The sequence below is a fragment of the Pieris brassicae genome, chromosome 4 (genome assembly GCF_905147105.1).
Source record: "Pieris brassicae chromosome 4, ilPieBrab1.1, whole genome shotgun sequence".
Lineage (NCBI taxonomy): Eukaryota > Metazoa > Arthropoda > Insecta > Lepidoptera > Pieridae > Pieris > Pieris brassicae.
The window spans coordinates 19,665,146-19,688,216 of NC_059668.1; the positions used below are offsets into that span (position 1 = coordinate 19,665,146).

A 23,071-nucleotide genomic window follows, 5' to 3' on the forward strand; every position below is an offset into this window, starting at 1 on the left:
CCTTCGAGTCGTTTCCACAGCCCTAATGCCACGGCGGAACTCGTATTCGTAAATAATGCGATACTTTAAGTTTTCCATTTTATAAAATGAGTGACGCAAATAGAAAAAAGCAGAAGAAAAAAACAAATGAATGACGGTCATCGAAGCACAAATACATGAGTAAATAGCTATACAAATTTGAATTTGGAATTCCTTACCAAAGAGGAGAACATCGCGATTAAAGTGGCCAGTACAATATACGCCAATTTCACCTAATATTTAGTTTTTTTTGTGTTAACATTATGCAAAATATTATATAAAAATTAAAAAATAAGTGTTCTGTCTTAGCTAATGCTACGATCGAGATATCTATGACAGCTAAAAAAGAGATACTTCCATAGAATACTAAGCACTAACACTAATACTACCTTTATAATCTATCTACGCTATAGTTCTAGACATGTTCAAGTTCAAGTTTGACAACGTCAAATATTTTCTGACGTTTCATGATGTTTTGTCAAGCATCGTAACTTGGTACATTTTCCATCATCAGTCATCAGTCGTCAGTGTAATTTCTTATTTCATAAAAGCTAGCACTTTTTTGAATCTCAAAAAAACTCGCTTTTTGTTTTCTCAACATTCTTAAAAAAACGTATATGTTTAAATACTTTATACGAAAAATCAAAGGAAAATATTAGTTAATTCGTTAATTATAAAATGTTTTGTGATACTAAAAGTTGTATTTTAATTAAATAAGAATAAAACTTGGGAAGCTTACTGTAGAAAGAAAAAGTTACGAATTATACATTAAAGAAGGTATGTACCATGTCTTTCGCGTAATTTAATTTGATTAAATTTTTTTAAACTATGTTACAATTTTACACTTAAAATATGAAAATACAATTTTACACTTAAAATATGTATATTCAATTTTAAGGCTGAATGATAATTTGTTGATTGCTTTCATATATACAGTAGGTATTTATCAAACAACCAATAAAATATATTTTTAATCAAAAATTATGTTTTTTTATTAAATCATTATGGTGAATTGTGTAAGATATTTGTCACATTAACAAACAATTTATAACAACTAAAATTAAAAGACAACCTATCGTAAATAGTTTTGTCTGATTGCAACATAAAATTGAATATTCTATTGGTATTAATATATATTAGTTTATGGTATAGAATCATATTTTATATAAATTGTAATATTATGCTTAGTGAGTTGTAGTTGTCCTGACCTTATGCAGGATGTAGACCTCAGGATTGGCACAGTATTGTTGACATCCCTTAGTGAAGTTTTTCATACTCTACTCTAAATCAGTTACTCTTTACACTTTGCTTGTCTTATTCTGAAGCACTTTATTAATTACAAACAAATAAATATTTTTTCTCTCTGTAAGTGGAGGTTCAATAATTAATTGAAACTAAATAAATACATACCATTTAAAGTACATAAAAAAAAAAACTGGTATGAGACTAACTGACTGGTAAAAGACATCTGTGTAAATTAAAAACATATTTTTTAGTTATAAAAATATTGCTTTTCAATTAATTTCATAACTACTATTGATGTTAATAAATCTCCAATTCTGATAATATTTTAATTAAAAAAAGGATAAACAATGTTTTATTATGCTAGAAATATTATTAATTGATTTTGTCTATGTCTACATTTTCTGGAAATAAATAAATTCCTTAAGAACTGGCAAAAAACTCTTAACAAGTAAGTTCGAAAGCTCAATATTTGGCTCCAGAGTGTTTTGTTACAGATAAAGACTTCATTTTATGTTGTTTGAAATATATTTGTGTCTATGCCTTAGTCGCTTACTGACTTTGATTTCTAGAGAAACTTATTCAAACTAACATTGTGTACAATAAACCAAAATCAGCTATTTGACCGTTGGCCCTAACCATTGCATGTAATACACTGCATAGACAGATAATTTTTCTGCTAGAAGATGATCGCCACCTACATTGAAAATTGTAATCTACATAATTTTATGTAACCAAATTAAGCTACAGTAAAAATAGAAAAGTGGCGAATAACATATCTAATATTTTATTTTCACTTGAACTCAAATTTATTGCAAGTTATATTTCATTTGAGTAACTGTTACATGCTTCATTAGTTAAATTTTTATTAATTTTTAAGGTATTGTTGTCACTGACACAGTGTATGTATGAAGTGAAATCAGTTTCCATCTTTAGATGCGACTTCTGCTTTCATTTGTCATTGGTAATTTTTATCTATACCAATAAAGTTACTTAAATGTTTGTAATACCTTGTAATAAAATCCGGTTGTTTATTAACCAACCATTAGATTTATGAAATTTATTTAAATACATAACTATTATGGCCTTGCGAAGAAATCCTACCTTCAATTAATAGGCTGGCCTACAATTGTAATTCATAGAATGTTTTTGGTTTCGAATATTTGCGTGACTTTTCATAATTCTATAATTGTTTCATGGTTAGTTTGAGCTAAAGTGTAATTTGAATGTTAACTTTACGGTTGGCTACGCCGTACTAGTCAAATAGACAAGGATGTTGAATAGTTTCCTAACCTTTCATTATTTCTCTACCTACTATTGGTTATGACTTGAAAATTTCATGTGTTTGTAACGAACGGCACGACAAGGCTCGTTGACGCCGTAATCTGGTAAACTAAATATCTATGTGCGTAATCTTAAGATGGGATTTATCAATTATATATTAATGTGTATATGCCTTCATACAGCGTGATACTTATAGTTAAATATCGTGTGTCAGGAACATAAAAATGTTCACTTACTTACCTATAAGAACAATCGAAGTCAGAAGAAATATACAGTAAATACATCTCATTTTACATTTACTGCCAGTTCTCAAATCAAGGGCGTAGAACGGAAGAGAAGAACTGGCAATATACTCTCCGCCACTCTTTTTAATCGCCAAGTTTTTTTTGACAATGATTAAGACAACAAGACAAAGCTGTTCAAAGTGTGTGTCACTGAATTTGTATTATTCATACCGTATATCGTGAATCAAATCAAACATTTATCCCCGGAAATTATTAGTATACTGTAGGGTATTTCAATACGTTCTATTGTATAAAACATTTACACAGGTACTCGGTAATTTCATTAGTATTACATTTAAGCGTGATTTGCAAACATTCTCTCATAGCATTTAATTACAGGTGATGTGATGGCGTCTCCGTCCAAGCATAGAATGAAGAGGCAATCGTGGTATATTCGGCTTATGCACAAGAGATTGCCTATCACGAAATGGCTGCCCGAATATAATTCCCAGAAAGCCCTGGCCGACGTTATTGCCGGTATTACAGTGGGACTAACAGTAATTCCACAGGCTCTAGCTTATGCGACGCTGGCTGGATTACCACCTCAGGTAATTTGAATCGTTAACTTTTATGCGAATTTTGTTTCAGCTCTATTTAAAATAAGGCTTTTTTTTGCTAAAAGCAATTTTGATAATTTAATGAAATTCTAGTACTTTCTTTCTGTGTGCAAAGATTAATTTTCTTTATTTAAGGTAAATTATTTTTGAAGTGAAACTTCTTTATCGGCATTGTAAAAAAATCAAACGCACCTTTTTCCGTTACGCGCCATATTTTTCTTGTCCCTACCACAGTTGATTCGAAGCCATTAATAACAAAAATATATAATAACGATAACAAACATAATACTAATTCTATTACAATTAATGAAATTCTGTAATAATCTTAGTAGTAATATGGTAAAATGAAATACTTGTATTATTTTCATTCATGTCTATGATAATAAAAGCCTTTTGTTAAACTTTATCTTATTTAACCAATTTCTGTAAAGTTGCATATAGTAGATCATTTTTCAAAAAATAAGGTCTTAAGAAGTGAAACTTTTTTATGTGTACACGCACACATTTTTATTTTATCCTTTACATAGAACAATTGTACTTCATGAATTAAATTTTGTTACGTCACTTCTGTGTATAATTGTATTTACAATTTTCTAAAGCTAAATTCTTTATTTTACCATAATATTATACATTATATATATTATATAGAATGTATATTTAAATAGTATTATGTTTATGTGGGTGCCTTTGAGACAAATACCCACATTTTTCAAAGGTAGAAAACTTTCTTGATAATTAACTGTAAAAACAAAAACTAGCACTAGTAATGCAGTTGTATCATTATAATTCCTGTCGAACAGGTTTACAAAAATGTCGACATGTCTCTCAGGATTCAAGAATTTGATGACAAATAGAAAATTATAATGTTCAAAACATTAGAACGGCTTTTGCAAAACTAGCATGTATTAAAATGCCAAGGCTTCGAATACTATGCCACTATTGAATTGTTATATGTCGTTTCCTTCATTCGTTTTAGGTTTTATACCGACATATACAAAAAAAATGTTTTTTGTTTCCTATCGCAAAACTTCTGAACATTTATTTAAAAGCTTGAATATTTCGTCTACGTAGTTGTAATAGTTAAGAGCAGTGTTGGTCTAGAGGCTTCAGTGTGCCCGTCATCCCTGAGGTCGTAGGTTCGATCCCCGGCTGTGCACAAATGTCTATGGGGGCATTTAACATTAACAACACACAGGAGGCTGATCACCTACTTGCCTACTAGATTGACAAATGATCATGAAACAGATACAAAAATCTGAGGCCCAGGCCTTTTTTTTATGTAATAGGAGGCAAACGGGCAGGAGGCTCACCTGATGTTAAGTGATACCGTCGGCCATGTACACTCGCATTGTCAGAAAGCTCGCAAATGCGTTGACGGCCTTTCAAGAATTGCTACGCTCTTTTGATGAAGGACTCTAAGTCGAATTGGTTCGGTAAATACTTCAGTGGGCAGCTGGTTCCACATAGTGATGGTGCGCGGCAAAAACTAAAGATAAGAATATAACGCCACCGATTTTTTTTATTTTAATTGTAGTTTGTAATATTTATGCTTATCCCGCTCGCCGATGTGTTCACTGACAAACGGGGTTAATTATAAGATGGAGACTTTAAAATATGTTATGACATGTGGTAGGCATTTTACCAATTCTTAAAAGGCCGGCAACGCGCGAGCCCTCTGGCATTGAGAGTGTCCTTGGGCGACGGTATCACTTAACAGCAGATGAGCCTCCTGCCCGTTTGCCCCCGTTCTATAAAAAAAGTAATTTCATGCTAATTTGTCTCTGAATGTAACCCTTAGTGATAACTGTGACTTGGGTATGTCAAAAACGTATTTGCTTTCGACGGGAGTCAAGTCTGAATCTATCTAATTCTCCACCCCAAACTTAATCAAAGGCTTTCAACATTAATTGAGCAATTTGTTTCAGTATGGCCTCTATTCATCGTTTGTGGGTTGTTTCATGTATATTGTGTTAGGTTCTTGCAAGGATATAACCCTGGGACCAACTGCATTACTTGCTCTAATGACGTATGAACAGATACAAGGTCGCAACTTCGATTATGCCGTCCTACTGTGCTTCCTTACTGGCATTGTGCAGCTCATCATGGGATTATTACATCTAGGTAATATATTAAAGTCTTTTTGTTGAGAATGCATTCTGAATTTTCTTGAATGTGGATTAATATGTTATTAATTAATCTTAATAATGTTAAAATTGGTAGCCTTTTCTTTATTATACATTACTTGTTTAGTAACATAGATATTTGGGGATTTATCTTTCTATCATTGGACACGCAATGAAATATGTTTTGAATGACCTAGTTTTAATTTTCCGGTAGGCAAATGATGCCTTTGTTTCAGATAATATATTAGTTTAATGTATTATAATATAAAACTAAACAAAGATAACTAAACAAGCTCGACGGTTTAATTAATAGATATTTAGATAGATATAATATATAGATAGATAGATAGAAATAATATGTTATTGAAATCAAATTCCATATTATTTTCCTTCCTGATAGCTCTGAATACATTTTTATTCAATGTGATTCATACAGATTAAAAAGAATATTCTTAATATACTCTTCTGTATTTATATAAAATTCTCATGTCACAATGTTCGTTCCCATACTCCTCCGAAACGGTTCGACCGATGCTTATAAACTTTTTATGCATATTCAGCAAGTCCGATTATCTGTTACTATATATCTTTCAAACCCTTAAGTGGTCCTTACCACCCCAATTTTTATTTTTTAGATGTTTTTTTTGTTATTTTTTTTACGATACTGCATACAAAAATACATACAACCCTCAATTGTTAACCCTTACTTTATTATAGTAGATAGGTTATTTTTATTGGACTTAAAAAAATGTTTCCTGGAAATAATATACATGGCAAAACGACGTTTGTCGGGTCAGATAGTATTATATAAAACTATCAAAAACTATATTGTTTAAAGCACCTGTAATTTAAAAAAAATAACTCTCTCCATAGTAGCTTATGATTAAAAAAAATACTCACAACTACACGCAATACTCGTCGAGCGAGTTTGCTTATCTTGCCGAAGCCGCGCACAAATTATTTGAAGAGGTCAATTTGGTATGAGGGTGTGCATTTATTTAATCAATTATCTAAAATTCGCAATATTAGTGCGTTTAACAAATTCAAAAGCGCTTTAAAGATACATGTCAAAGTGAATCTACCAGACTGAAATTGGGACGTGTATTTTGCTCGTATATACATAATGTTAAGTTACTCGTGTAAATAAAATATAATTTTGTAATGAAAAATAAAGTTCTTTAAACTTATTTGTTATAAATATTCAAATTTAAATAAATTGCATTTTAACTGTATAAAAACAATTGAATACGCCATACATACATACGACATACAGCTGTTCAAATTAGTGTTATCGTGTTTCGACATAGTAAATTTAAATTGTACTTATGGTTCATCGAGGAATTTTAATTGCTTTAATTAGCTCTTATCGGAAGCAGACTAGAACATTGATACGGAAAATAATATTGACATGTAGTTCGCGTACAACCAACTTTATCGTATGATACTGTCACACTATAATTACAGTGTTGTAAACTGTGAAAAAATAAATTCGGAAAATACTTTTAATTATTGTTAACTAGCTTCGTCGCTAGCCCGCGAACTTAATGTTTTTTGTACTTAGCCTCTTTTTAGTACCTACGTAACAGTATATGGAACATTTTACCCTGCTATGCCATAGACACATGTTCGCTTGTCCGAAATAAAAACTTAAGTACTAATTTTTTCCATTTTTTTAATTTAATTTTTTTAACTCAATTTCAAAATATCTCGTTGGTCCAGACGTCGAGTTGTGCGTTTTTTTAACGTAGTTTATAATTCATTTTCATTTACATGGCTTAAGTACAGATTAACTTTTGATTGATAAAATAAAATATTGCTAATTGTATATGCTTTATTTGGTGGTGTATCTTTTGAAAGTACCTACAAACTGTAGCCCGTGATTTCACCTGCCTTTATTCGAACGTAGGAGGCATGCACTGTTGGCTGAAGTCCCGTCGTTTGATAACGCAAACCTCCAACAGGATTAGGAATGGTAGTGGAAGAATATATGCGATTAACATATAAGTAGTAAGACCACAAAAGCCACGGGCTGACGCGCTGACGGACACGAAGTAATGCAAATAATAACCAAGCTAGGCTAGGTGTATAATACTAAACAAAACTAACACCCATTTGATTAGTAGATTGTACAGTATGGAGTTAAACTGGCTTTATTATTATTATTATTAGATAAATATAGTTTAAGTAAAATGTATGCTAATACTAATCGAATATCACTATCGAATCCAAAACAAAGGGACGTTGACCTTAACTTCTTAACGAGAAAAAACGCGGATTCTATATTTATATAACTCATTCCAGTGCTTTTTCATTATACCATTCGTATAGTATATATATTAGGGTGGGTAAAAATATATTTTTTTTAATTAATTGATTTATAATAGCGAAAATATGTTGTAGTTAGGTATCGTAATAAACCGCTTAAAGTATTATTGAATTATTTTAAGTGGAACAGCCCGCGTAACGCCGTTGAAGTTTTGAAAAAAAAGCAGGTGATAATTAAAAATAGCCGTAACAAATAGCCTGCGTGTGCAGAAATTGTAACGCAGAAAGTTGAAGGAGTATGGAAAAAGGCATCAATCCCTGTAGTCTCGCATACAAGAGTAATTCAGCTCCTGAAAGAAAATCATTCCAAATGCATAAATGTTTGTTCGAAAGCAAGCTTCAACAAAAATCTGTCTGAAGAGCGATAAAAACCCATCAAAAGTGCCAGAACAGGAATTAATGTTATCAACAAGTAGTGATTCTAATACAAGTGTTTTATTTCCGGAAAAGATACACAAAAATATACAAGAGCCCTTACCTTCTACCTCAGTAACTATGGAAAATTTGAAATGCGTGAAAAGTTTACCGGTATCCGACAGAGCTGGTGCTGCGATTGCTTCTGCGGTTTTATACCAACTTTCTTCAGATATCGTAATAGATAAATCAAAACTGCGAAGAGAAAGAAGGAAAACACGTGATGCGCTTCTGAAGAATCAAGCGCCTTTAAACTTGCCTGTCTTATATTTTTATCGGCGGAAAGATAAAACCCTGAAGATAATCGAAAAGGGAACCAAAAGGTACAAGCGACTAGTTATTGAAGAACACGTTTCTGTAATTAAAGAACCATTACAAGGAACTGCAAAGGCCATTGAGATATCAATAAAAGCTCTTCTTTTTGCCAAAAATATAAGTGCTGTTGACCTCCTGGCGATTGGATACGATGGAACAGTGACAAATACAGGTAAATTTAGTGGTGTCTTAAAGCTATTTGAAAAAAGACTTCAGATACCTTTGCAATGGATAATTTGCTTGCTTCATTAAAATGAACTCCCCAAAATGAACTAAAAAATGAAGTCATTTGTTTGATTATATGGATGGTAAAATTTTTGGTCCATCTATGTACTATGGTCCTATTGGTAAGTTGCTGGATAAGTGTGAAATGCAGCTCGCGTAGTTGAATTTGAGTCAATAACCAACGCTAAAACCTGATGACTTAAGCACAGACCAAAAATATTTGTATGAAATTACCTTAGCAGTCATTATTTGAAGTTGTTCACAGGACTTAGCAAATCAATCCCCTGGGAAAATGTCATATGCTCGTTGGTTGATCAATTACTTTAATAATTTTGGCTCAATACATTGTAAAAGTATAGGCCCCTGTGTAGTTCCAAATAAACACTCATCATGCAAAGACGTATCACGGCACCTCTGGAAATTGAATGAAATTTCGCGATTTTTATCAAGTGCATTAAAAGCAGTCATAGATCCTGTTATATAACGAAACGCATATTTTGCTCACCCTGAAAGTCTACTATTAGCGATGTTAACTGATGGAGAAAATTATATAAGAGAACCTGCAACTAGAATTCTACCCACTAAACCCCTCCAACCAATCAGGTCACTGTTGGGGTAACTTGGGGTCGCGGAAGCATTCTACCAAGAGACCCCGTGACTGGCTGCTAAAGCATCTTTCATTACATTGCATTCGCCTTACAAGTCTTTACAGTAGGGTTGCAATTTCTTGCACCCAATGCGTGATTCGCCGGCATAAATGTTACATTGATCTAATAAACTGGAAGAAAACAATTTTATCCACCTATTCTAAGAAATCAAACGAATGACGAACTTATTCAGATAATAGAGAAAAAAGGTGACGAAAGAATGTTGTTTATAAGGCTGCCTTGCTTCAAGGAAAGTTATGACGAAATTCGATATGCAGGATTTTGTGTATAAAAAAAGATAACCTTTATGTGCATTTGTTTAAGTTTATTGTTTTAAACGTTAATATATGTATTTCACTAAATATTTGTAATGTTTCAATAGTAGTTTAAGTAATTTCTAATAAAGTATTATGCCACTTTGTAATATATGTTTTTCTCAAAAACTAATAATTTTGAAGCCCATGCGCGGGCTGAAGATGTATGTTTCATTATCGGTTTTTTAGCTAAAACTACTTTTTATAGTACACTACAGCATAATATTACTATTAGAATTTGATTCATCAATTATAATTTTTTTCCTAACTAGAGTGATCCACCCTAATATATATATTTAAAGCCTTGAATAATCACAGTTATTTAAACTATATAATTTCATAGTATTTAGAGAATGTTGCTTTCTTCTGGTCGTGAAAAATTCAAGGAGTAAGTCCTATTTCACAAATTACCTCTATATATAAATAATCTTCTAACTGAACACACTTGGTGGCACGAGAAAACCAGATAGAACGGTGGTGTGATGGAGGTGTCAAGGACCTCGAAACAAGCCCGTGATCGATTGCAATTACGAGAGGTTCTTACAGCGGCTAAGGTCCGTAGGGACTGTACAGCTCTCTAAATGCCACTTGATTCTCTACCTTTCCGCTCGAAGCTTCTATTGCCCATTTACAGCTAAATAGTTTTCTCGACTCCTCGTCGGAGACGCGACCTAATTGTGAAGCGTACTTAGAAAATGTTAATGTATAGCAATTGTTTTCTAAGTACGCTTCATACATCACTTAATTGTGTAATATTTTTAGTTAAAATTTGGCCATACATAAACCGTTCCACTATATTTAAAAATTAAATTCATCCATTTCAATCATACTTATAATTTTTATAATACAACAAGATAAGTAAGAAGTAACTAAATGTTGTTATTGTCAACAGGTGTTTTAATAGATTTCATCTCTGTGCCCGTAACGGTCGGTTTCACATCGGCGACTTCAGTCATAATAGCCGTGTCACAACTCAAGGGCTTGTTAGGTCTGCAGTTCAAGTCCAGAGGATTCATAGATACAGTCAAGAAGGTATATATTTCAATTTAAATAGAGTCGGAGAAAACCTATAGAAAGTCAGTGAGTTGTATGCGATGATGGAACTTAGAATATTGAACCCGGATATAATTATAATAACATAATGATTATATAAATAGTATTAAATGTCTCTACTTTAAATATTTATAAATCTTATATTATACCTTTTTGTTGGTATGTATTTTGAAACTAATTTGTTAAAGGAACCTTTGTTGAGTTTTTTTGGCCTTTAAAAAAACGTAGAGATGATTTTATACAAAATTTTACACGTAATTCTGATTTTTAGGTGATTGTGAACATTCCGAACGCGAAACTAGCCGACAGCCTTCTGGGGCTGACTTGTATAGTCATACTACTTTTAATGAGAGTGAGTTTTTAGTCTTAATCATTTCATTACTTGATATAACTCTATTGTTCTTGTGTTAGCTATGGTATTTGCATTGACATTTCCTGTAACAAAGAAACCAGAGCGGTGACATAAACAACAGACAAACGATAGAACTGTGCGTTGATTGACACGCATTCGAGAAGAGGTCTCACTTGACCAATCAATATAACGTACTCGTTGTCTCTATTTTTCAGTTCACGTTTCAGCCCTCAGTACTTACATACGTTTCATTCACAATAAAACTAAAAATGTACTTAAAATCGTTTAGGAAGGAAATCTACGTTTCTCTCCTTATATAAATCTAAAGAAAAACTTAGAAAAAATTTGCAGTGTTATCGACAATTATTTTAATGTTTTATATTTATTTGTAAATCATATATCCATTATAAATCTCGCTTTCTATAGATTGATAAATTAATGTTATCTTAAGTACCGCAATACTATTAATGTAACTGGTACTATGAGGATTTAAATGAGGAAATGTTTAAAATTAAAGGAAATGCTAATTTAGCAAAACAGTATGTTTACTTATATAATAATGGGAATTTTTAACAAATAAACTCAATTCTGCACGACTAATTTCACAAATCCTTTTACCATTAGATTGATAGTCTCAGCAACATTAATTTATTAGCCTTATATAGATTATATTTATATAATATATATTTACATAATGTTTTAAAACAAAGATATGTGAAGCTGAGACCCTCCGCAATTATGTTTTGAGTCAGACAAAAATATTTATAATTATTCAGATGTAGTTCTATAACCGAAACCAACCAACTGAAAATTGACGTCAATTGTGTATTCAAACCATGTTCTTTCATCAGAACCAGTGTCAGTTATTTCCTACTATCATGTACATTACAAAATATGATTCTGGTTTGAATAAGGCCCAAAATGGGTGAATTTATCTATTAAGAATATTGTATTTTAAGTAAGATAATTAAAATTAGGCCTCAGGTGGGCGGGCACACATCATTCCGTGTATCAACAAAAGTCCGTTCGAAATTAAGCAGTACAAAAACCTTTCAGAAAATCAAGGATCTAGACTTGCCTCCTCATAGAAGAGGCCTCAAAAGAGCTGTATGGCTGTTCTCTACGTCGAGGAATGCAATAGTCGTTCTAGTCTGCTCGATAATGGCATTTATATGGGAAAATAATTCGGAATCACCATTCAAACTTACTGGCACTGTTAAGTATGTTTTATCAATGATAATTTTATTCAATACTTTCGCTTTTAATGTGTGATATGATGATTCCGCTCAGAACCAGATAGGAAGGTTATGTAAATATTTTTGTTCTACCCTCTTATAAGACCAATTTAGAAATTCTAAATCTTCATTTGCTATCTACGTTACTGTTCCTATATTCGATATTTAAATCAATATTCATGTTGTATTTGCGTTATTTACATAAATTTGTTTTTTCATAATGAATACTAAGCGATACAAAAAGATGTAAATTAAATATTTTAATTTATTTGTTTAGTGGAACAGGAAACTAAACCAGATTTTAAATACAACTATTTAATAATTATGTTTTATTGTTTTTTCGATAGACTTTTTTTGGACATTATCTGTTAGTCTTGTATATAGACCGATTGTCAAATTTCCTAAAGTATGTTTGTATTTTTGGCCAGAAATTCTAAATGTACATTTCAAAGTTTAAAGTTTCATTAAAATCAGTTCTGTAGTTTTTAGTATGGATATCCTTTCGCTTCCTGAAGGATTCTTTATAGCCAGATATTTTGATTCAGAACAATTTTTGTATATATTTGTGGCTTCCGGGATCTAATTAAATAAGGGTGGAGCTAAGTAGAAATGTTTTGTAGAGAAGGTCTACCGCCACTCAGTCTACCCCCATTTGGCACAATGGTGGATGGGAGGAATGTGACCTTGCTGGAGATGTGTGCGGATCTGGGATCATCCATTGTTCTGGTTCCCATCATTGGAGTGCTGGGGAATGTCGCTATTGCAAAAGCTTTTGGTAGGACATTTATTTATAGAACATTGTATTAAACACGAATAGTATTTACTATGACAAATATAATTAAAAGAAACAAGTGGGCTACAACTTATTTAGGATTGCTGTTTCGTGATTTTTTTTAAACCAAGTAGGTAATTAGCTTTCTGTGCCTAACATTCCATCCACTGTGGTCTAAGGCATGCCGGTTTTCTCGCGATGTTTTCCTCCACCGTAAGACCGAGTGTTAATTACGGACATAAGTATATTGTTGCTCAGCTGTCGATCGAACTTACGACCCCAGAGATGAGTCCCATGCTGAAGCCAGTCCAGCACTACTTCAATAAAAATTGTTTATGTAATAATATTGTTAATATGCAACGGAGTTACGACTTTACGCTAGAATTTCTGAGCCAATTTTGGTTAAGTAATATATTATATAATTATCAATGTTTATTTAAACGTACTCGCGTAAATTATTATAAATTAGTGCCAATTAACATGGGTAAATATATTGTTATTTCAGCAAGCGGTGAATCGGTTGACGCGACGCAGGAGTTGATAACGCTCTCGTTCGCGAACATTCTCGGATCGTTCCTTAGTGCGATGCCGATCACTGGATCATTCTCCCGTAGCGCTGTCAACCACGCCAGTGGAGTCGCTACACAATTTGGAAGTCTTTATACAGGTATATTTTTCATCCGAACCTCACTCCTGTCTTCAATAAGTAAGATGGTGATACCTGTAGGGACCATTATTTGATAGGTCCAGCTAGTAGGGGATCGGACACGAGGTCTACGTAAAGGAAGCGATAGGTTTTTATGTGCAGGGCAGCGCTTTTGGAACTTGAAGCTCGTAGATGGTAATAAAATTTAAAAAAAATATATATATATAAATATATATATATATATATTTATATATATATATATATATATATAAATTGTTTAATGTCTATTTTAGAAATTTATATATGACAGTATTTGACATAACAATGTCAAATTAGCATCCATGTCACTGAGTTTATGATAGCTATTTGCCGAAAGTATTTCCGATGATTGGCTGATCTTATAAATTTCTCAGTTAAACAGACGCAGATATGTTCTCTACAGTTTCGGCTTCGAGAAAAACTGTTTTTAAAGTTTAAAAAACTGAAGAAGTTGTTGAACTGTGTTCCTACAAATATCTTAGAGTAAAAATTCTAGCTGAATATGGGATGATACATTTTTTTTTTAATTTGTGCGACCTTGTACCTAATAATTTAACTAATATTTTAAATTATCACGTGTTTAGATTACGTGGACGCGTGATTTACCGCCATAGACTATGACGTGGCGTGTTGTGACGTTAGAATTCTACAGTTACCAGTTTCTTTTTTATTTTTCATCGGAATTTAATATCGTTTAATGTTTGTTGATGGCAGCTATTTTTAAATGATTTTTTTGCTTTTATCAAAGTCCAAGGTCTTTATATTAAACTTTTTACGAAGCATTTTTGAGTAGGTTTATTGATTACATAGGACAAAGGTTCATATTTAATATTAAACATTTATAAAAATGTACATACGGCACAGACAATATACACCAACACAAAATTCAGTACATTTCTTGTAGATTGGTTAAACTACAAGAATATTAAAGTATTTATAGCACAGAATTTGTTAAATTTATTAACAAATACACTATACAGTAATATTAATAATGTTAGCGCGGGATGGCCACAGTTATTTATTCAACATTATTTATTATTTACGGCTTAACCCAAAAAACGTCGAATATTTACGGGTATGTTTGTAACTAGGGCAGTGTTGGCCTAGTGGACTTTCTTTCTATGGGCGCATTTAACATTCGCTCGAACGGTGATGGAAATAATCGTGAGAAAACCGGCTGACCACCTATTTGCCTGTTAGATTGCTAAATGAAATAAGGCCCAGACCTCAAGTTGTAGCTTTAGTAATCAAAGTTACATTAAAAGCACAATATACCAACAAAATATCAAATTAGATCCTGCAGTAATATGGTTAAACTGGTAAAAACATTACACAAGAATTGTACTTATGTTTTAGACTTTAAATCTTAGATTTTAAGTTTTAAACTACTACTACTTGAATTAACACTTCCTTTTCTTAAAGTACATAAAAATTATCATAGAAAATTATCGAATTTATAATTAATAAAACGTATTTTACATTTATATGAATAACACGATGACAAATCTACGGCAAAAAAAATACATTGTTCCAAATTTACATAATTTTTTGTGAATTCTTCTAAAATTCACAAAAAATTATGCGTAATTAACGCGCGTTCTTATCTCTCTCTCTCGTTTTTGAGATGATACTACTATCCTACCATCCATGAAATAGGAAACATATACTCCATTTACAAATGATATGTTTTAATGGAACAACAATGTTACAAAATTAAAATTGTAGGTACATTATTACGTAGGTACTAAGACCCTTACATTCTCTAAATTATTTATAAAAGTAGCGCTACTAAAAATTAAAAGAATTAACCTTATTGTAATTTTCAACAATATTAAGAAAATTGATGTTAATAAATATGTGTGGCAGAATATTGATCGGTGAGGTAAAGCAACTGTTGTTGTGTCCTATATGTTGAGAGACGTGATTAACATAATTAAATTGTAATATTTTATGGAATTTATTACTAAAGCTTTCTTTCAAATTTTCGTAAAAAAGACATTTTTAAATTGACCTTGAAAAGTTAGTAAAATAGAATGTGCAAGTACGTCGTTTGGCTATTAATAGTACCAACGACAGAAAGACTCATACATGGATAACGTTTTATGACGTTATAAAAGTTGTCATTAAATGGAAAGAAGAAAAACGTACAGATAATCCATGACTCCTACTTAATAGTCATGGTCTATAACAGTCTACACGTGCAAGCAATCCCAATTTTAAACAAAAGAACAAATTTCTTAGAAAGTTCGTATGCATGATGCCGATAGTCGAGTTTATTGCGGGCTAGGATTATGAGCGTACAGCGCAGTTTTTATAATTTAGCAACTTTAAAAGAACTTTATTACTCAATTGTTGACGTTATTGAGAGTGGGTCTAATGCTATGTAGAGTGTATCATTGTATGGAAGACAAGCTAAACCAACCAAAGCCAAATGATTTCGACGCTTCAGGGAATGTATCGTAAAATCGAGGGAAGTTACATGGACTTTACACTGTATATTAATTGGTGATTAGATCTTTATTTTCTATTATTTCAGTAAATTAATACTAATACAATACTTATTAATACAAAAATTACACTGGGAGAGGAAACATAACAACAACAAACAATAATAAAACGTTTTTCTAATAAAAAATGAATAATAATTTGTGGATTCACTAGAACAGTCTCACGTTCAATACTATTGAGGTCCGCAATAATGTTATTAAAGTAATAAAACTTAAATAAACAGAAATATACCTGTTTCATTTTATTTAGGCTCTCGAACATCACATATGTCAATATGAGAACAATCGAACACTTATGTAAATATGTTAAAAAAGGCTTTTTGTATTATAGAAGTCGCATAACAAAGCAAAAGAAAATAATAATCGTAAATAATTAACAATGCAAAGTCGATAAACGGCTTGGAGAAATCTGTGGTATATAATATGTGCAAAGACAAAATAATTATAAAGATTTAAACGTGAAGGAAGTCTAAGGAATAGGGATTTTTCGAATTTGTATGTTATTTCTAGATTCAGTGTTAAAATATCACACTTTTCTTACGTTAACGTAAGTTTATTGTCGTTTGATTAGTGCTCAGAGTTTCATGAATTTATATTAGCCTGCGTGGTGGTTTGGGCAATCAAACCGTTGAATGCAGTATCGCATAAATTACAAAAAAATTAATTAAAATGCCAAATTTTTTATATACACATAACAAATACATTCAGAGCACCAGTTTTTTTATTCAGTTTATGTTTTGACGAATTCCAATTGTTTCCAAAAATCCTTTGTGCGCATACTTCAACATGGCTTTTATCCTATTGTATATTTTTCAGGTATATTGGTACTACTAGCCCTAAGTCTTCTTACTCCATACTTCTATTTCATTCCGAAGGCATCGCTGGCTGCCGTCATCATTTGCGCTGTGATATTTATGATTGAGTATGAGGTAATATCATTATTCAATATATTTTTTTAAAAACTTGTATTTTTTACGACTATATATTCCAAATTCACAAATTTAGTACCATATTAGAGAACCTTTCAAGTGCTTCGCAGCAGTCTTTTGAACAAGGCTTTATATAAAAATAAAATTAATTTTATATTTGTAGTAATTTAAGTAAATTATCTGTTTAGGTAGTGAAACCAATGTGGCGTTCGCGTCGTGCGGACTTAGTGCCCGCTTTTGCGACGTTCGCCCTTTGCCTTGTAGTGGGTGTGGAATTGGGGATCGTAGCTGGGGTTCTACTCAATGTGATACTGCTACTCTACCCCAGTGCCAGGCCGCAGTTGGAAGCCGAAATTGTTACGGTAACTATAGATTTATGAATAGAATTGTTTGAACATGCCTATTTTAAAGTGTCGAGCTTGTGAGACGAGATTATATTTGTTATACTTAACAACGGAAAGATGTGTCTAATTGGTTTTCCTAGAAAAAAATACTATATACAACCTATTTTACCGCTCATATACAAGATTTTAAACTATGCAGTTAATAAAATATTTTCGAAAAATTTAAGCCAAAAATATAATTAATCATATCCTGAATTGTGATAAAAAATATTCTACCCAGAATAACTTTACTTTTAACTTTACAATTAAATAGCTGTAATTAAACACAAAATTACCATAGATATGAGCTGTCTGTCGCTTGACAAACAATTTGTTTCGATTTCGGAATTTAATATAAAATCTCTGCATAAAACCTTTTGGTAAATTCAGGGTAAGGCCAGGTATATTTTGAGCAAAGCCTGTTCGAGATTACGCCATTTGCTATGTCTTGGTCGCTTTGGGTTTGTATCTTTTTTATCGTCATGTCACGAAATTTTTATGGACTCACATATGCCGGCTTATAGCACGCATAAAGAATATGTTTATTATGGAATATAAGATACAGGTATCAATTATTCCACGTCATTAAATTTGTATAACAGACAGCCCTACTCATCGGCAAAGAAGACAGGTGTAGGCCAAGAGAAAAATCTGACGTAAAAAACTCCTTTAAAATATCAAATCAAAATTTGTGACATAAGTGTTTTCTTAATTATAATATTGAATAATAGTGCAACACTACTAAAGTATTTATATATGTTTGGATGAGCGATGAAACGAAGTCCCCGATACATTTGAGTCGAAAGTTTTTGTATGAAATGACTCGCAAGTGAACAACGTATATTATTTCAGAATCACTACGGCCTGAATTACCTCCTAATAACGGTCGGTAATAGCCTCTACTTCCCGGGCGTGGAATACATTCGTCAGTATGTAACGAGAGCTGCGAGCAAACAGTCCGGGAACGTGCCCGTTGTTATCGACTGCAGATACGTATTGGGTTCGTATTTTACAATTTATACAAAAAATGTGTTTGTTATAAGTATGCATTACAATATGTAAGATCCCTTTTTCCCAGCTCTTTCATAACAAAGTCTCCATTACGTGCTTTAATCCAATGTTTTCATTATTCTTTCATAGCTGGTGCGCAATCCCCCCGTAAGATTTGTACATGAAACTGTTCTATGTATGAAAATATTTGTGTGATTAACACGTATATTGCATTTTCCTTTAGCTATTGAATCGGTCCCAGAGGAGATCTTCCCGAGGCGGTACAACCTCGAAGTATATAAACAAAATAGCGTTCTTTTAAAGACCGGCAACGCACCCACTAACCTGTGTCATTTGTCGTCATCGTCCCCCCCATATTATGTAAAAAATAATATGGGGGGGGGTATAATTTCTTGATCCTAAACTGCTGATATTTTATCTTTATACCTTCGTTAAATTTAGATGTTCTGATCTGAGATATCTCTCCAAGTAATTTGGCGACTTCTTGTAAAACCATGAGGTTTACACATGAGTTTAATATACCTTTAATGCCGGTTTACAAGTGACCCAAATATTATTACAATACGGTATAGTATTGACCGAGTTAAAGGAACTTTTATACTGAAACTAATATAAAAATGTTCTTTTAGGGGCAGACTTCACAGCTGCCAAAGGGCTGTGTGCATTATCAAACTCGCTATCTGCTCGTGGCCAGCCATTGTTGCTTCTTTCGCCTCGTGCTAGTGTCGCCTCAGTGTTCAGTGGAGCGGGGTCCAGCGTGCTCGTAGTACTTAACGCTAACGAGCTGGATGTTACACTGCAAGGTACAAAAATAAAATAGTCTTCAGCACTCATGATTGGTCGAAAGGATAACGGAACGTTATCAATATATTTATAATGACCCCTTGTTAACGTTCCGTTAAAAAAAAACTAGGATTTGCACGTACGAGGCCAAATAAGCCTCTGTAACAATGAACAAGTTTTTTTTATGATTTAAGTGTTTTTATTGGAAATATTAATAATAGTACCCCACATTTAAACCATTCTCGAATCTATTAGATCACACAAAAATTTCATCAAAATCGATGAAGCGTTTAGGCGTTTAATTACAAACGCACGTAAAGAAAATTTATACGTGGGTAACACTGAAAATGTTTAGAACTGGCCAGTTAGAAACACTGCTTATGAAAACTTTTTTGGAATTTCAATTTTAGAACTCTTTGGTAACCTAATGTAATATATTGCATTCATTTGTCATTTGTTTTTGTGAATTGGCGGCAAATCTAAAACTCTTGTTACACGTGAAAACTACTATGGGGGGGTATATATGGATATGTTCGGTCAATGATTTATTATGACTTTCGTTGTGGGCTTACTCAGCAACAAAGCTATGATAGGCTGCGATTAGCAGAGGCACAGGCGTCAGAAAGCTTTGTACTAGAGGATTCTCCATACTTTAACCGACGACCAGAAACACCTTCGCATGGACTGGAGAATATTTGACTTTGGCAGGTGTCGAGGTAATGAGTCATCCGCCATACAGTCCTGACCTGGCGCCCAGTGACTTTCATTTACACCCAAGAACTAAATATAAAATTCGAGTTATTGGCTTGACGAGCCCTAAAGATACGCTGAAAGCGTACGAAAATGCCTTAGAAGAGAATTAAGGAAGAATGGGCCCACTGCTTTTCTCAATGGTTCCATCGAATGCGACGATGTGTGGAGAGGAACGGAGATTACTTCGAAAAACAATAAAAGTATTGTCTACTATCTACATTAAGCCATTTTTCATTTTCTAAATATTTTCAGTGTTACCTGGGTATATATAAAGATTACTGTGCTTAAAATATTTTTTTTTAAATTAGTCTATGTAACTATCATATGTTCTATAGATATTTGTTGGTATTATTTTTATTATTTGCTTATTTAATGTATGTGTATGATCGTTTTTATTGCTTATGAAATATCAATTAAAATAAAATAAAATTTATTTTCAGAATTAACAGGGCAAATTGCCCTCCCCGTAATCCCGGATGAGCCAAAACGTCCATACACGTCATTGAAGCAAGATGAGTCACTAGAAGTCATCGTAGCTGATGAAAACGCGTCGCCATTACTAACCACAGTGTATAGAAAGAAAATCAGTGAGGTAGATGACACATAATCACAGTGTATTTAGTTCAGTAAAGTTTTGTAGAGGATTTTTTATAGATTTATAAGAAGTTGTGTAGTCAAATCAGTGAGCCACAGTGCACCACAGTATAAAAATAAGTTACCATAGACAATTGCACAAGAATACTGGTAATAAGCTTTACAGTGCTTACAATAACCCTTTAGAGCTTAAACAATTGTTATACCAGTGATTTTATAGTTTTTATCATATCGCATTTAAAAAATTATATATATCTGACGGATATAAAAACATGACGCCATATCTGTATGTCATGTTATTTCAAAAGATTCTTGCAATGTTGAGTTTTTGTATAACTATTATAATAATGAACCTTCGGCTATTCCGGCCTTTGCCCTTTGCCTTTTATAGCACTATTTGTATTTTTAGCTTATACATTTTTTATTTAACAATGACATGAATTTTTTGTATCATTTCTAGAATTTATAACGGTAAGCTAAAAATAGTTCCTAGCACCTACAGTACCTATATTTTTAAGTCTAATTATTAAACGTGGTATCTGTTATTATGGTTACAGATGTTTATGTGAAAACCATAGTAACAAAAATCTTCTACCCGCGTAAAGATGTAATGGTCTTATTCATAAACGTATTAGGATTGATTACTTAAAGAATATTTTGTCCATATATTACCGAATTGGTGTGAAAGAAAAAATATTCTTCTTTGATAAGTAAATTTTTGAGTGAGTGTAAATTCCATATTCTAATTGGTATAGAGTCACTATTTAGTCTTAAATGCTCTCAAATTTGGGAAACTTCATAGGAAAAGTGGTTTTACTCTAGGTTAAAGGCTTAAAATATTAAGATAACCGTTTTTAGATAGAACAATGAGAAACAATACTGCTAAGAAAATTTTCCAAATTGATAATTGAGAAGCGTATAAATCACAATTTTAGTGTCTCTGCCTTTCTCTTACGTACACGTTAAGCCGGGTGTTATATCATTAAAAACTCGAATAAATAACCGAAACAAATTAAAATATATTAAATTTAGAAAGCTCTCTATGTCCTTAATTCATAATTCAATCAAATTGCCTATTAATAAAAATTAACTTATTCTGTGCAGGCATGACTATTGCGAGTCGAATTAATGTGACAATAGTGGCTTTAAGCTGTCTTTCATTAATGTTTAATATTCATTAATGGTTATCTTAGATCAGCATTTTTTTGCAATATATTTTTTATTTTTACATACTTAATTGAGGGGAAGGGATATCGCTGTGTTACTGCCGTGCCTCAAATCACGCATAGACATGTTTTTTCCTCTCAATCTAACGAATCTCTTGAGAAACTAGTGATTTAAACGTCTAAGCTGTGACTTTAGTTTTCGGAATTTATCTTAATTGATAATCACACGATTCAACTTCTAAATAAATCAAATAACAATAAAACATAAATCGTTTTATATATAAAACATCTTATATTAAAATCATCGCCGCTAATTTGTCCGTTGCGATCTGAGAGTCAAATGAATGTAATTATAATCAAGAACACATTCATCATCTAGATAATTTGTTTTAAAATGTTAAGCACAATATTCGTATATATATTTGTATACTATATAACTACCAGTTTGTATTAATTATGTACTTAATTTGTTCTCTCTTATGTGTTTTGTGCAATTGTTTTTACCATTATAATAAATAGATAAGAATGTTTGAAAATGTGTTTCATATACCTTTAAATTTAATTTTTGTTACAGGTTTAGAGTTGTTTGTATTGTAAAATAGAAAAACTTGCAGTTGTTTTAGTTTTTTAACTTAAATAATTTTTATACACTTAAACCTCAGATGAAACGCCAAGAATAATAAACAGAAACTTTTTGGGACACATTTCCGACCCGAAAAAGTAATTATTTCTCTGGGAATGAACGAATTCCTGATATAATAAAACCTTGTAACTTAGAAATGGAAGTGTTAGAATAAAAAAAATACGTAAAAAATATATTTAATATTTAAAAAAAAACTTAGCACCTTAGTTTACAATAAATGCATTTTTGACTTATATTAAATTATTAATTTTTAAAAACTATTTTATAAATACTAGTCCTTACCAATATACCATAAATAATACGTATTAATGATGATCTATGAATGTCAAATCATTTGAAAAATTATTGAATGATGTGCTTAATGATGATTTAATGATAAGCTTTATAATGAATACGAGATCTAAATGATGGTGACTTGGTAATGAATTTAATGATATGGTTAAATGATAATGAAACG

The 23,071-nt window shown here is 32.0% G+C and overlaps 1 protein-coding gene across 1 annotated transcript; it reads left to right on the forward strand.

The window, feature by feature from the left end:
* The first annotated feature begins 539 nt into the window (after nucleotides 1-539).
* Nucleotides 540-22,478, forward strand: LOC123708642 (sodium-independent sulfate anion transporter-like). The gene is made up of 13 exons (XM_045659452.1): nucleotides 540-795; nucleotides 3,168-3,376; nucleotides 5,311-5,506; nucleotides 10,641-10,780; nucleotides 11,073-11,153; nucleotides 12,210-12,373; nucleotides 13,009-13,163; nucleotides 13,666-13,827; nucleotides 17,169-17,281; nucleotides 17,470-17,643; nucleotides 18,517-18,664; nucleotides 19,305-19,478; nucleotides 20,652-22,478. The coding sequence occupies exons 2-13, from the start codon at nucleotides 3,176-3,178 to the stop codon at nucleotides 20,816-20,818; spliced, it is 1,875 nt and encodes a 624-aa protein (XP_045515408.1). The 5' UTR covers nucleotides 540-795; nucleotides 3,168-3,175; the 3' UTR covers nucleotides 20,819-22,478.
* Nucleotides 22,479-23,071: the final 593 nt, after the last annotated feature.